General features: G+C 56.1%; 1 protein-coding gene across 2 annotated transcripts; it reads right to left on the bottom strand.

The window, feature by feature from the left end:
* On the bottom strand, window positions 1-11,158 carry trim62 (tripartite motif containing 62). Of its 2 annotated transcripts, XM_031904821.1 has the most exons (7): window positions 10,924-11,158; window positions 9,764-9,865; window positions 8,955-9,363; window positions 4,038-4,133; window positions 3,573-3,829; window positions 1,199-1,314; window positions 1-902 (listed from the first exon to the last, which is right to left on the bottom strand). In XM_031904821.1, exons 3-7 carry the CDS (start codon window positions 9,360-9,362, stop codon window positions 352-354), a joined length of 1,428 nt encoding a protein of 475 aa, XP_031760681.1. In that variant the 5' UTR covers window position 9,363; window positions 9,764-9,865; window positions 10,924-11,158; the 3' UTR covers window positions 1-351.
* Between the last annotated feature and the right edge of the window lie 4,552 nt (window positions 11,159-15,710).

Genomic DNA, 15,710 nt, shown 5'->3' with positions numbered 1-15,710 from the left:
TATTGTGCGCTGAGCTCCGCCCACTTTACTTACTGCCCCACACAGGGCATTAGCCCAGCCACTGCATCCTGTACATTCCTGCCCATGCTGATTGGGGAAGGTGGGGGCTTATTTGTGCCCCCTTTGGTGGGCGGTGGCTATAGGCAAAGGCAGACAAGATGGAGGCAAGAAGAAACCATGGAAACACGGCGGCCATTACACACGTTTACTGACAGCTGCCCCCCCCCCCCCCCCCGGCACTGGAGGTTCCTCCTTTAGCAGCAAAAGCCCTTGTGGGGTCTCTGAGGCGGCCCCTCCCACAACTCCCAGCAAGTACCATCTCTATCCGTCATGCACAGGCCCCGCCCCCCGTTAGATCCGCACGGTGTTGATGCGCAGGGGCTGCACGTTCTTGCCGTTGGCGTGGCTCTGCCCGGGGCTGAAGTAGGAGCAGAGGCGCCCGGGGAACTTCTCGCGGAAGGTGTAGAGCCAGGACATGTCCTCCGCGTTGTAGAAGATAATGAGCCCCTTGTCGTAGTCCAGGTACACCCCCACTTTGTCCAGCTTGCTGCGCACGTTGAGCCGCGTCCAGGGCTCCGTACAGGCGCTGTAGCGGTTGCCGTCGTGCATGACGATGCAGTAGAACCCCCGGCCCGGCTGGATCTGGATGCTCCCCTTCCTGCTGACCGCCTCGTGGGCCAATCCGATCATCCACTGGGTCTTGTCCGACACCACCACCTCCCAGTAGTGCACCCCCCCGTCAAACCCCTGCTTGCCCAGCACCGACACCTCCACGTCGAAGCGCTTGGGCGAGTCCTGGAGCGGCTGGGGGTGCAGGTTGCCGTAGGCCACGATGGTGCAGTCGTCGGAAAGGATGAGCCGCTGGTGGGCCGTCACTGGGTCCAGGGTCAGCGCCGCCGGTACTGATCCAGAAACAGGAGGAATAAGCAGAGGAAAGGGTTAATGAGAAACTGCGGGTATGGGGCTCACTATATAATGGGGCTCCCAGCCTGCACCCCACAGGGCTTCCCTAGGGCCACAGGGGCTCCCCCATAACTCCAGCACAGGCCACACCCCTCAGTTACACATTGGCCAATAAATGCCCCGTGGGTGGGACTGGGTGCAGAGAGCCTGTCTGTGTCACAGAACCCACAGATTGCTACCCCCTGCCCAAAATCTACCCCCCCCCCCCCCAAGGGGGTAGCAAAGGAACCAGTACCTGGATGGATGTCCTGGAAGAGAGATTTCCAGATGGTGAACTGCAGGGGCCCCATGTACTTGGAGGTGGGGAAGTCTTCGTACGTCAGGTTGGTTTCATGGACCTTCCCTTTCAGCCTGGGGAGAGAGTCGGCAGTTGGTACATTGGCACATTGGGCCCAGCGAGGGCACTGACTGGCACTGACTGGGGCTACTGGTACTTTCATTGCCAAACAGTCCAATACAGATACTGGGCCCAAAGAAAGAATTCATTTCCTCCCTCTCCTATAAACCCACTAGGAACCAATCAACCAACCAACCCATCTACCCATGAACCCACCCACCCATGAACCAACCCAACCCTCCCATGAACCAACCCACCCTCCCATGAACCAACCCAACCTCCCATGAACCCACCCTCCCATGAACCAACCCAACCCTCCCATGAACCAACCCAACCCTCCCATGAACCAACCCACCCTCCCATGAACCAACCCACCCGCCCATGAACCAACCAACCCTCCCGTGAACCAACCCTCCCATGAACCAACCAACCCGCCCATGAACCAACCAACCCGCCCATGAACCAACCAACCCGCTCATGAACCAACCAACCCGCTCATGAACCAACCAACCCGCCCATAAACCAACCAACCCTCCCGTGAACCAACCCTCCCATGAACCAACCCTCCCATGAACCAACCAACCCGCCCATGAACCAACCAACCCGCTCATGAACCAACCAACCCTCCCATAAACCAACCAACCCTCCCGTGAACCAACCCTCCCGTGAACCAACCCTCCCGTGAACCAACCCTCCCGTGAACCAACCCTCCCATGAACCAACCAACCAACCCTCCTGTGAACCAACCAACCCTCCCATGAACCAACCAACCAACCCTCCCGTGAACCAACCCTCCTGTGAACCAACCAACCAACCCTCCCATGAACCAACCCTCCCGTGAACCAACCAACCCTCCCGTAAACCAACCAACCAACCCTCCCATGAACCAACCCTCCCGTGAACCAACCAACCCTCCCGTGAACCAACCAACCCTCCCGTGAACCAACCAACCCTCCCGTGAACCAACCAACCCTCCCGTGAACCAACCAACCAACCCTCCCATGAACCAACCAACCAACCCTCCCATGAACCAACCCTCCCGTGAACCAACCAACCAACCCTCCCGTGAACCAACCAACCCTCCCGTGAACCAACCAACCCTCCCGTGAACCAACCAACCCTCCCGTGAACCAACCCACCCTCCCGTGAACCAACCCACCCTCCCATGAACCAACATTATATATATATATATATATATATATATATATATATATATATATATATATATATGATTTTGGTTGGAGGCCAATAGAAAGCGGTGTATTGGGGGGGGGCTGTACCTCTCTGAGAGTGAGGAGATGCCCCCCAGGAAGGCATGTTTGTCACACTCAGGGGCCAATAGAAAGCGGTGTATTGGGGGGGGCTGTACCTCTCTGAGAGTGAGGAGATGCCCCCCAGGAAGGCATGTTTGTCGCACTCAGGGGCCAATAGAAAGCGGTGTATTGGGGGGGGCTGTACCTCTCTGAGAGTGAGGAGATGCCCCCCAGGAAGGCATGTTTGTCACACTCAGGGGCCAATAGAAAGCGGTGTATTGGGGGGGGGGGGGCGTACCTCTCTGAGAGTGAGGAGATGCCCCCCAGGAAGGCATGTTTGTCGCACTCAGGGGCCAATAGAAAGCGGTGTATTGGGGGGGGGGCTGTACCTCTCTGAGAGTGAGGAGATGCCCCCCAGGAAGGCATGTTTGTCACACTCAGGGGCCAATAGAAAGCGGTGTATTGGGGGGGGGGGCGTACCTCTCTGAGAGTGAGGAGATGCCCCCCAGGAAGGCATGTTTGTCACACTCAGGGGCCAATAGAAAGCGGTGTATTGGGGGGGGCGTACCTCTCTGAGAGTGAGGAGATGCCCCCCAGGAAGGCATGTTTGTCACACTCAGGGGCCAATAGAAAGCGGTGTATTGGGGGGGGCTGTACCTCTCTGAGAGTGAGGAGATGCCCCCCAGGAAGGCATGTTTGTCCCACTCAGGGGCCAATAGAAAGCGGTGTATTGGGGGGGGGGCTGTACCTCTCTGAGAGTGAGGAGATGCCCCCCAGGAAGGCATGTTTGTCGCACTCAGGGGCCAATAGAAAGCGGTGTATTGGGGGGGGGCTGTACCTCTCTGAGAGTGAGGAGATGCCCCCCAGGAAGGCATGTTTGTCGCACTCAGGGGCCAATAGAAAGCGGTGTATTGGGGGGGGGGCTGTACCTCTCTGAGAGTGAGGAGATGCCCCCCAGGAAGGCATGTTTGTCACACTCAGGGGCCAATAGAAAGCGGTGTATTGGGGGGGGGCTGTACCTCTCTGAGAGTGAGGAGATGCCCCCCAGGAAGGCATGTTTGTCGCACTCGGCCAGCCGTTCCTGCACAATCTGCACCCCCTCCTGCACCTTGCGCAGCTGCTGGCTGTACTGCTGCACCTTCTGCTCCATGTCCGTGAGCGCCCGCGCAGTGTCCGACTCCAGCTCCTCCAGCATGCATTTCTGGCGCTCCCGCAGCAGCCGGTGCAGGTGCTCAAAGGCCTCGCTGATGGTGGAGCGCAAGCTCTTAGCCGACGACTGGGGGGAAACAACAAGGAGGGAGTTTGTGGGAGGTACTATGGGGGGGGGAGGGGCCAGGGGGTGCCCAAGGGAGCCTGGCACTGATGGGTACAGGGGCATGATTGGGTACAGGGGGCAACTTGAAGTACTTTGTGAATTGTTGGGGTTTGAACAGGGAAAAAAGGGGGTTCGGCGGGTGCCCAGTGGGGTGATGGGGGGCACTTACCTTGGTCTCTGCCATCTGGCGTTTCAGCAGCTGCAGTGCCTCTGTGTGCCCGCGCTCGCTCTCCTGCAGGGCCTGTAACTGCTCCTTCAGCTCCCTCTGGGGGGGGGGACACAAACAGTAATGAGATGGGAGACCCCCCAAAGCCTGGGCCCCCCCTTATACCCAGGAGAACTATGGGCTCCATCAGACCCTCACACCTTATACCTCTCTGCCTACTGGTGCCATCTACTGGTATCTATCAGCCCCTCTCTGCCTACTGGTGCCATCTACTGGTATCTATCAGCCCCTCTCTGCCTACTGGTGCCATCTACTGGTATCTATCAGCCCCTCTCTGCCTACTGGTGCCATCTACTGGTATCTATTAGCCCCTCTCTGCCTACTGGTGCCATCTACTGGTATCTATTAGCCCCTCTCTGCCTACTGGTGCCATCTACTGGTATCTATTAGCCCCTCTGCCTACTGGTGCCATCTACTGGTATCTATCAGCCCCTCTCTGCCTACTGGTGCCATCTACTGGTATCTATCAGCCCCTCTCTGCCTACTGGTGCCATCTACTGGTATCTATTAGCCCCTCTCTGCCTACTGGTGCCATCTACTGGTATCTATCAGCCCCTCTCTGCCTACTGGTGCCATCTACTGGTATCTATCAGCCCCTCTCTGCCTACTGGTGCCATCTACTGGTATCTATTAGCCCCTCTCTGCCTACTGGTGCCATCTACTGGTATCTATTAGCCCCTCTCTGCCTACTGGTGCCATCTACTGGTATCTATCAGCCCCTCTCTGCCTACTGGTGCCATCTACTGGTATCTATCAGCCCCTCTCTGCCTACTGGTGCCATCTACTGGTATCTATCAGCCCCTCTCTGCCTACTGGTGCCATCTACTGGTATCTATTAGCCCCTCTCTGCCTACTGGTGCCATCTACTGGTATCTATCAGCCCCTCTCTGCCTACTGGTGCCATCTACTGGTATCTATCAGCCCCTCTCTGCCTACTGGTGCCATCTACTGGTATCTATTAGCCCCTCTCTGCCTACTGGTGCCATCTACTGGTATCTATTAGCCCCTCTCTGCCTACTGGTGCCATCTACTGGTATCTATTAGCCCCTCTCTGCCTACTGGTGCCATCTACTGGTATCTATTAGCCCCTCTCTGCCTACTGGTGCCATCTACTGGTATCTATCAGCCCCTCTCTGCCTACTGGTGCCATCTACTGGTATCTATTAGCCCCTCTCTGCCTACTGGTGCCATCTACTGGTATCTATCAGCCCCTCTCTGCCTACTGGTGCCATCTACTGGTATCTATTAGCCCCTCTCTGCCTACTGGTGCCATCTACTGGTATCTATCAGCCCCTCTCCGCCAGCCCTCCTGCCGTTCCCCCACCCTTGGGTGGCATCACGTTTTTGCTGATGGCTGGAGGGATGCCCCCCCCACACTTCCTATGATGACGGCAGGGGGCTTCAGTTTAGCTGTGAGGCATACAGACAGGAGTGGGAGGTACAAGTCTCTCCTGGGTGGGGGGAAATGTGGTGCTGGGGGGCTTCCCAGTTCTGCCCCTGGCACTGATGTGCCTATTCTCAAAATTCTTCCACCCTGCCCCCCCCCCATATGAGTTCCCCCCCAGGACCCTGTGTTACTGCCAAATACAAACATATAGAGCCCCAGGTGACACTGTGAGTTGCCAGTTTGTTGGCCCCATAGTGGCATTAGTAGGTGCTGCATTGCTGTGCCAGTCCCGTGCCCATGTGCTCTATTTACCCTTCCTGTGCTGAGCCTTACTGCCAGCCTGCTCTTAACCCTTCCTGTGCTGAGCCTTACTGCCTGCCTGCCCTTAACCCTTCCTGTGCTGAGCCTTACTGCCTGCCTGCTCTTAACCCTTCCTGTGCTGAGCCTTACTGCCTGCCTGCTCTTAACCCTTCCTGTGCTGAGCCTTACTGCCTGCCTGCCCTTAACCTCTGTGGCCTTCTGGCCCTGCCCTAACCCTTCCTGTGCTGAGCCTTACTGCCTGCCTGCCCTTAACCCTTCCTGTGCTGAGCCTTACTGCCTGCCTGCCCTTAACCCTTCCTGTGCTGAGCCTTACTGCCTGCCTGCCTGCCCTTAACCCTTCCTGTGCTGAGCCTTACTGCCTGCCTGCCCTTAACCCTTCCTGTGCTGAGCCTTACTGCCTGCCTGCCCTTAACCCTTCCTGTGCTGAGCCTTACTGCCTGCCTGCCCTTAACCCTTCCTGTGCTGAGCCTTACTGCCTGCCTGCCCTTAACCCTTCCTGTGCTGAGCCTTACTGCCTGCCTGCCCTTAACCCTTCCTGTGCTGAGCTTTACTGCCTGCCTGCTCTTAACCCTTCCTGTGCTGAGCCTTACTGCCAGCCTGCTCTTAACCCTTCCTGTGCTGAGCCTTACTGCCTGCCTGCCCTTAACCCTTCCTGTGCTGAGCTTTACTGCCTGCCTGCCCTTAACCCTTCCTGTGCTGAGCCTTACTGCCTGCCTGCCCTTAACCCTTCCTGTGCTGAGCCTTACTGCCTGCCTGCCCTTAACCCTTCCTGTGCTGAGCCTTACTGCCTGCCTGCCCTTAACCCTTCCTGTGCTGAGCCTTGCACATACTGCCTGCCTCCCCTTAACCCTTCCTGTGCCTGCCTCCCCTTAACACTTCCAGTATCCGCATACCCTTGACCCTTTCAGTGCCTGCCATCCCTTAACCCTTCCTGTGCCGAGCCTTGCACTTACTGCCTGCCTCCCCTAAACCCTTCCAGTATCCGTATCCCCTTAACCCTTCCTGTGCTGAGCCTTGCACTTACTGCCTGCCTCCCCTTAACCCTTCCTGTACCTGCCTCCCCTTAACACTTCCAGTATCCGCATCCCCTTGACCCTTTCAGTACCTGCCATCCCTTAACCCTTCCAGTACCTGCCTCTATTTTGCTTCTGCTGAATTAAAGTTACTTTCTATTGTTAACTCCTGCCTGCCTGTTTCCCAGTCAGCCTGCACCTTGGTCCCTACTCCAAACAGTCCCAGAGAGACCCCGCCCCACTGTGGCCCCTGGTGGATGTGCCAGGCTGATTAGGCCACTGGCCCTGGCAGTATGCAGTGGGCACGACACACCTACAGGTTATTGTTAAGGGAATGCACAAATCTGACTGGCAGATTCAGGGCAGCAGAGACACCATTAGGTGCCACGTATCTACCTTTCACTACTGCCCTGCAAATGCTCAGGGGTGGCAGGTACTTACCTGTATCCACTCTTACCTTCCCATATAGGAATCTACAGCCTAATATTTGGGGAGCAGGCGGAATCCTGCACAAAGGGGGGCCCAGTGGCATTATGAAGGATCCTATTGGGGGGAGGGGGGTTAATTGAAGAAAGCCTTAGGTACCTAAACACAAGAGGTTGCCTAGGTAACGGTGTGGTAATGCCCGGGGGAAGCCGTTTGTTAGGGGCAAACTGAAGCACCTCAACATGGTACCCCCCCCCCCCCTAAATCCACAGTTTCGTTAGTTCCATGTTTACTCACAGGGTCGTTAATAGAAATCGATAGAGACCTGTGCATAATTACCCCTGATTAGATTCACCAGGGTTACCCCCACCCCCATGCTGTACCGTCAGAGACTATTGGCTACTTTATCATCATGTGACACGGGTGCCTTGCTCTCACCATTACCATACAGGACCCCCAGCTTTAGAGTAAGTTAGAGCCCCGAGCGCAACATTGGGGGCAAATAAACCTATGAACCCACTCACTATATACACATGTACCCACCCTGTATGTACCCGGGCTCCTCTCATGGGTGCCAGGCAATGCCAGCCAGTGCCCAGCTTCATTCTCACAATATCAAACCCTACTCAAGCTGAATGCAAAGGGTTAAAGTGCCAGATGAGGGTGGGAGTGAGGTTAATCCCAGGCAGCAGGGGGGCATCTGTAGGGGCAAGGAGCTGGCTGGAGGGGGGTGCAGAGAAGGATTGTGGGAGATAACCAAGACACAGCCCCACACGGATTGCTACAAACCTGCCAGTCTTGTTAGGGCACCCCTTTCTGTCCCCGACACCCAGCGCTGGGGGAGGAGCTGTGTGAAGCAAAGGTACTCAGTGTTACTATACTCCCCCGCCTGTGCCACTGCCATTCCTCCCTCCATAGAGACTGATAGCTCCACATGCCCCTCCCAGCACAGCCTGGAACCTCCCGTTTTATGGGGTACCCAGCCCCCCATATACAATTACTGCCCCCCACCCACCATACTTTGCCTCTCCTTCCTCCATATCCCCTTATATACAGTATCCCCCCCACCCTGCATTAACTCACCTACCTCTAAACTCCCATACACTGTGCCCCCTGTCCCATAGCCCCAATATACCCTAAGTGCCACCATTCTGCCACACACACTAAGTGCCCTCCCCACATATTCGCCTGCCCCCCCCATGATAAATGGGCAGCAACCTGACCAGTCTCTGTACCCACAAGGCCCGGGTGCCACCCTATGATATGGGGCAAGTACATAATGACCTTCCTGCCCCCCGGACCCTATCAGTCTCTGTACCCACAAGGCCCGGGTGCCACCCTATGATATGGGGCAAGTACATAATGACCTTCCTGCCCCCCGGACCCTATCAGTCTCTGTACCCACAAGGCCCGGGTGCCACCCTATGATATGGGGCAAGCACATAATGACCTTCCTGCCCATGGGGTATTTAGCATATGCCACCTGCTGGGGGGGGCACGGCTCAGAAGTGGCTCCATGACGTAATCACCTGAGGGCCCCGCTAAGTAAATACCCTTATGGGAACAGGAACATGAATGGGCCCCAGGAAAGCGGTGAAACCGGCTCTGGCTCCATGAACCGGAACGGCTGGGAGGCGCTTAACCATTTAGTTGCCTCCGGCTCTACCCCACAGGGACTCATGGGAGCTTACGGGGCTGTTTGCGCCCACCTACCTGCAGCTCCTCGAAGGCCTCGTCCACGTTGGTGACCTGGTGCTGCTCGTGCAGGGAGGGCTCATCGCAGAAGAAGCAGACGACGGCCCGGTCGGTGAGGCAGAAGAGCTTGACTTTGTCGTGGTCCTTGCAGGGGAAGGAGCTGCGCTGGGCGCTGAGGATGGCGTCGAGGGGGAAGGCCGTGTAGCGCTCCACGATGTTGGAAAGCTTGAGGCTGGGGGACAGGGTGGGTTCCAGGAAGATTCGGCGGCATTCCGGACAGTCCAAGGTCCCCCCGTGTTTCTGGCGGCTCCAGTGCTCGGTGATGCACTTACGGCAGAAGTAGTGCTCGCAGCCGAAACTCACCGGGTCCTGGTAAATGCTCAGGCAGATGGAGCAGAGCAGCTCGTCCTTCAGGCAGCAGGCCATCCTAGGGGAGACAGGCAGTCAGTACTGACAGATAGGTGCAACCCCACCGAGCCCCTGACGTACCAGCCCAGCTGCTTCCGGGCAGGGAAACCCTCGCACATCGGCACCGGGAAGGGGGGGGGTTTAAAGGGCCCAGAGCCCATAGGAGCTGCTGAGCTTCATTGGCTGCTGCTACACTACATCTCCCATCATCCTCAGCCAATCTGTAGCTGCCCCTGGTGGCTGAATATCTCACAGTGGGGGTCATACGTGCAGGTAAGTGTTTCTCTGCCCAATGCAAGTGACTGGGGTGGTGGGGGGGGGCAATCAGGTTATTCATGCACCCCCCACTGCCCCACTTGGGGTGCTAGTGCTAAGGGGCTACAAATTATAGCTCCCCCACCCCCCAAAATCCCAGTTACCTTGGATATTCCTGGTGACAAGCAGATATAACCCCTGGCAGGGGCAGTACAAGGGTATCTGCTGCTGGAGGCACCTGCCCGGCTCTGCCCCGGCCTCTCTCACTGATAAAGGGAAGGGTGGCAGCGACCGGTTAAGTCTGATTGGCTTTCCTCATATGTGGGTGGTGTTGCCCTGTGGCCCCATCAGTCACTGGTTCCCCCCCCCCCCCCCTGTATCTCCGTGGTACATCCCCCTCAGGTTCCCTGGAACCATCAGTCAATGACTTACCCCCCCCCCCCCCACGATACAGTGTGGTGGTACATCCCCCTCAGGTTCCCTGGAACTGTCAGTCAATGACTTACCCCCCCCCCCCACGATACAGTGTGGTGGTACATCCCCCTCAGGTTCCCTGCACCCCTGTCAGTCAATGACTTATCCCCCCCACGATATAGTGGTGGTACATTCCCCTCAGGTTCCCTGCACCCCTGTCAGTCAATGACTTACCCCCCCCCCCCACGATACAGTGTGGTGGTACATTCCCCTCAGGTTCCCTGCACCCCTGTCAGTCAATGACTTACCCCCCCCCCCCACGATACAGTGTGGTGGTACATTCCCCTCAGGTTCCCTGCACCCCTGTCAGTCAATGACTTATCCCCCCCACGATATAGTGGTGGTACATCCCCCTCAGGTTCCCTGCACCCCTGTCAGTCAATGACTTATCCCCCCCACGATATAGTGGTGGTACATTCCCCTCAGGTTCCCTGCACCCCTATCAGTCAATGACTTACCCCCCCACGATATAGTGGTGGTACATTCCCCTCAGGTTCCCTGCACCCCTATCAGTCAATGACTTACCCCCCCACGATATAGTGGTGGTACATTCCCCTCAGGTTCCCTGCACCCCTATCAGTCAATGACTTACCCCCCCACGATATAGTGGTGGTACATTCCCCTCAGGTTCCTTGTGCCCTGTCAGTCAAGGACTAATCTCCCCCCCCATATAATTTGGTGGTACGTCCCCATAGATACCCCCTCCCGTCAGTATCAGCGGTACAGTGCCCCCTCATGCGCTCTGTACTCCCCCACTCAGTGAGTTGCACCCCTCATGCAGCGGCTCAATGGTACATCCCCTCAGGCAGCCTGTGTCCCCCCCCCAGTTAGTGATGGTTCAGCCGCTCACCTGGCTCCCCCCCTGCGCTAGATCAGTGGTACATGTCCGCTCGGATCCGCTGTGAGTCAGGAAGCCAAGTGTCCAGCCTCAGGGATACGGAACAAACTAATCTCTCAGCTGGGGGGGGGGGTCAAGCGGTCTCAGGGCGCACAGGCTGCCACTAATAGCGTGGGGATAGGGAGCCGGCACAGTGTCCTGCTGCTGAGTGAAGATTTATTGTTTAATTGGTACGTGATTATCTGTTCCCTGGAAACACTCATTTCCCCCCCTATTAATCAGAGTGGTACAGCCCGCCCCTTCTCGCTTTGTTGTTCCCGGTGCGGGTTGGGAGGCAGGTACAAAGGGAAGGGGGGGGGCCTTAAAGGGACAGTGTCATCGTTTCCTCCATTGGGGCCCTCCGTGCCTCTGGGGTAACCCAGCCGGAACCCTCCGCCCTCCGTGCCTCTGGGGTAACCCAGCCGGACCCCTGGGAGCCCCATTAACCTCTTGCTCCACATACAAGTGGGATGGGTATAAATCAAATGTTTGGCTCCATGGATATCAGTGTAGTCTGCAGCAATCCCAGGCAGCACTGGGTGTTATTATGGAAAATACCGCAACGTTTGTAGATTTCTTTCTTACCTACTATTAATACTATTGGCATCAGTCATGGGTGTACCCGCCGGGCCAGTTACATACAGTCCAGTTTGTGGCGCTACTGGGAGTCAGGGCTGAACTCGATAGGCCATGTCTGTTTCTCAGCCCCATCTCCGTGCTTTATATGAGTTGGTACTGGGTCCTGCCAGGACTCCTCTGGCTTTTCCTATCTCCCAGGGATTTGGGTTTGGCCCTTCTCCTGCCCTTGGGGCCCCTCTGTGTAACCTGGCGGCAGTTAGGGGGCACCTGGGGCAATTAGAGGTTGAAAAGTACAATAAGCCTGCCTTCTGTGGGTGCCCCCTGAGTTTGGGAGGGGGGAGAGATGCAATACCTACACCTGGTACCTACCTGCTGTGCCCCCTGTTACCCCTTTATCCCCATAAAAAAGGGGATAATTTCCCAAGGGGAGGTTAATGGTGGGTTTCTCTAGGGGGGGTATGAGGCCCTATTCCCACTGTGGGGGCAGGAAATCAAGGGGGTTATTTAGGGGTGCAGGACATATAGGATGGGGGAAGCTGTGGCTGCACAGAATCTGGGGGGGGGGCATATATAGGGGCAGGAAACACAAGGGGGTTATTTAGGGGTGCAGGAAATCCAGGAGGGGGGAGCTGTGACTGCACAGAATCTGGGGGGGGCATTTGTGGGGACAGGAAACACAAGGGGGTTATTTAGGGGTGCAGGAAATCCAGGAGGGGGGAGCTGTGGCTGCACAGAATCTGGGGGGGGGGCATTTGTGGGGACAGGAAACACAAGGGGGTTATTTAGGGGTGCAGGACATATAGGAGGGGGGAGCTGTGACTGCACAGAATCTGGGGGGGGGGCATTTGTGGGGACAGGAAACACAAGGGGGTTATTTAGGGGTGCAGGAAATCCAGGAGGGGGGAGCTGTGACTGCACAGAATCTGGGGGGGGCATTTGTGGGGACAGGAAACACAAGGGGGTTATTTAGGGGTGCAGGAAATCCAGGAGGGGGGAGCTGTGGCTGCACAGAATCTGGGGGGGGGGGCATATATAGGGGCAGGAAACACAAGGGGGTTATTTAGGGGTGCAGGAAATCCAGGAGGGGGGAGCTGTGACTGCACAGAATCTGGGGGGGGCATTTGTGGGGACAGGAAACACAAGGGGGTTATTTAGGGGTGCAGGAAATCCAGGAGGGGGGAGCTGTGACTGCACAGAATCTGGGGGGGGGCATTTGTGGGGACAGGAAACACAAGGGGGTTATTTAGGGGTGCAGGAAATCCAGGAGGGGGGAGCTGTGGCTGCACAGAATCTGGGGGGGGGGCATTTGTGGGGACAGGAAACACAAGGGGGTTATCCAGGGGGGCAGAATTCTGTGCAGCTTAGTAGCATGTGGCCCCTACACACCATCCTTACCAGGGGCCCCATTCCCTGTCAGAGCTTTCATTGGGCCCCATAGTGCTGTGTGCGCTATAACCACCCCCATATATATATATACCCCCCCAGTGGGCAGTCCCTGCACCCCGGCTAATGCTGCTCACAGGGAATAGTGACTGTAACACAAATGAATCTTCCTCCAGTAACAAAAACACCAAGAAATGAAAACAATGTCACCAAACGGGAACCAGAAGGGCAGAAACGGGTCCAGTTACAGAATCTGCCCCAGGGGCCAAAATGGGCAGAACATAAATACAGGGAATGAGGTGACGCTTTCAATTTCCTAGAAGTGCCTGTCCGACCCATTACAGATCAGCTCCCCCATAGTCTGGTGTCGGGGGGCGCAATCTGGTACAGACACTGTGTGTATGTGGTAAGGGGCAGGCAGGGCCTTAGATTGTAAGCTCACTGGGGCAGGGGCTGATGGGAATGGGATAGGGACCTTAGATTGTAAGCTCACTGGGGCAGGGGCTGATGGGAATGGGATAGGGACCTTAGATTGTAAGCTCACTGGGGCAGGGGCTGATGGGAATGGGATAGGGACCTTAGATTGTAAGCTCACTGGGGCAGGGGCAGATGGGAATGGGATAGGGACCTTAGATTGTAAGCTCACTGGGGCAGGGACTGATGGGAATGGGATAGGGACCTTAGATTGTAAGCTCACTGGGGCAGGGACTGATGGGAATGGGATAGGGACCTTAGATTGTAAGCTCACTGGGGCAGGGGCTGATGGGAATGGGATAGGGACCTTAGATTGTAAGCTCACTGGGGCAGGGGCTGATGGGATAGGGACCTTAGATTGTAAGCTCACTGGGGCAGGGACTGATGGGAATGGGATAGGGACCTTAGATTGTAAGCTCACTGGGGCAGGGACTGATGGGAATGGGATAGGGACCTTAGATTGTAAGCTCACTGGGGCAGGGACTGATGGGAGTGGGATAGGGACCTTAGATTGTAAGCTCACTGGGGCAGGGACTGATGGGAATGGGATAGGGACCTTAGATTGTAAGCTCACTGGGGCAGGGGCTGATGGGAATGGGATAGGGACCTTAGATTGTAAGCTCACTGGGGCAGGGACTGATGGGAATGTGATAGGGACCTTAGATTGTAAGCTCACTGGGGCAGGGACTGATGGGAATGGGATAGGAACCTTAGATTGTAAGCTCACTGGGGCAGGGGCTGATGGGAATGGGATAGGGACCTTAGAGTGTAAGCTCACTGGGGCAGGGACTGATGGGAATGGGATAGGGACCTTAGATTGTAAGCTCACTGGGGCAGGGACTGATGGGAATGTGATAGGGACCTTAGATTGTAAGCTCACTGGGGCAGGGGCTGATCGGAATGGGATAGGGACCTTAGAGTGTAAGCTCACTGGGGCAGGGGCTGATGGGAATGGGATAGGGACCTTAGATTGTAAGCTCACTGGGGCAGGGACTGATGGGAATGGGATAGGGACCTTAGATTGTAAGCTCACTGGGGCAGGGGCTGATGGGAATGGGATAGGGACCTTAGATTGTAAGCTCACTGGGGCAGGGGCTGATGGGAATGGGATAGGGACCTTAGATTGTAAGCTCACTGGGGCAGGGACTGATGGGAATGGGATAGGGACCTTAGATTGTAAGCTCACTGGGGCAGGGACTGATGGGAATGGGATAGGGACCTTAGATTGTAAGCTCACTGGGGCAGTTTGTTCTGCTGCCACATCAGGCCCTAAGCCGGTCTCAGCATTACAGAATATAATAGTGTCCCTGCGGGAGAGGTGCAGTACCCCTGAGGTGCCACACGAGGGGGCTGCTTGTACCCTGTGCTTGGTCACATGACACTGCATTCCTTGTAGCCACTTATCTTGGAACGTTATAGGCATCAGTCCTACTACATCTCCCAGTAACACCTGCCAGGTCACATTGCAACTCCCAGCATCCTTAGCTAGCCAACCCTGTAATGTGCACCATTCAATAGCTTCCCCGTGCCCTGCAATGAGATATCCCAGCATCCCCAGCTGACAATTAACCACACAACTCCCATCATCCTCAGCTGTGTAACACTACAACTCCCATCATCCTGAGCTGTGTAACACTGCAACTCCCATCATCCTGAGCTGTGTAACACTACAACTCCCATCATCCTGAGCTGTGTAACACTACAACTCCCATCATCCTGAGCTGTGTAACACTACAACTCCCATCATCCTGAGCTGTGTAACACTACAACTCCCATCATCCTGAGCTGTGTAACACTACAACTCCCATCATCCTGAGCTGTGTAACACTACAACTCCCATCATCCTGAGCTGTGTAACACTACAACTCCCATCATCCTGAGCTGTGTAACACTACAACTCCCATCATCCTGAGCTGTGTAACACTACAACTCCCATCATTCTGAGCTGTGTAACACTACAACTCCCATCATCCTGAGCTGTGCAACACTGCAACTCCCATTCAGCTTCCCATCCAACTTCATTCAGCTTCAAGAATACTTCCCTATCCCACACTACAATTCCCAGCATCCTCAGCAGTGCCACAGATTTCTGCCTCTCAGCAAGAGTAACATCCCCCTCCCTCCAGGGTCCACAGTGCAAGGCAAACTTCCCCCTCTGCCCAGGCTGTGGGCCCAAGCCCTAATTTCCCAGCACCCACTGCTGGATTACTTACCCCCAGCAGCTACCCCAGGGCACAGAGACTGTCTTGTGCTGCCAGTGTCTCCATGGTCATGTGGCCTGGCCTAGGGCAGTTTCCTTTGCATCTCTCCTGGGCCCTGACACA

The sequence above is a fragment of the Xenopus tropicalis genome, chromosome 7, assembly GCF_000004195.4.
Source record: "Xenopus tropicalis strain Nigerian chromosome 7, UCB_Xtro_10.0, whole genome shotgun sequence".
In the NCBI taxonomy this organism is placed as follows: domain Eukaryota; kingdom Metazoa; phylum Chordata; class Amphibia; order Anura; family Pipidae; genus Xenopus; species Xenopus tropicalis.
The sequence above is the reverse complement of the archived record's forward strand: the minus strand, read 5'-3'. Positions and strand labels throughout refer to the sequence as shown.

Excerpts from the sequence above, each read along its gene's own strand:
- trim62 (XM_031904821.1), bottom strand. The coding sequence starts at position 9,362 with ATGGCCTGCTGCCTGAAGGACGAGCTGCTCTGCTCCATCTGCCTGAGC. Across the intron at positions 4,134-8,954 it reads AGGCCTTCGAGGAGCTGCAG|AGGGAGCTGAAGGAGCAGTT; the intron begins GTAGGTGGGCGC and ends CCCCCCCCCCAG. Across the intron at positions 903-1,198 it reads CTTCCAGGACATCCATCCAG|TACCGGCGGCGCTGACCCTG; the intron begins GTACTGGTTCCT and ends TTTCTGGATCAG.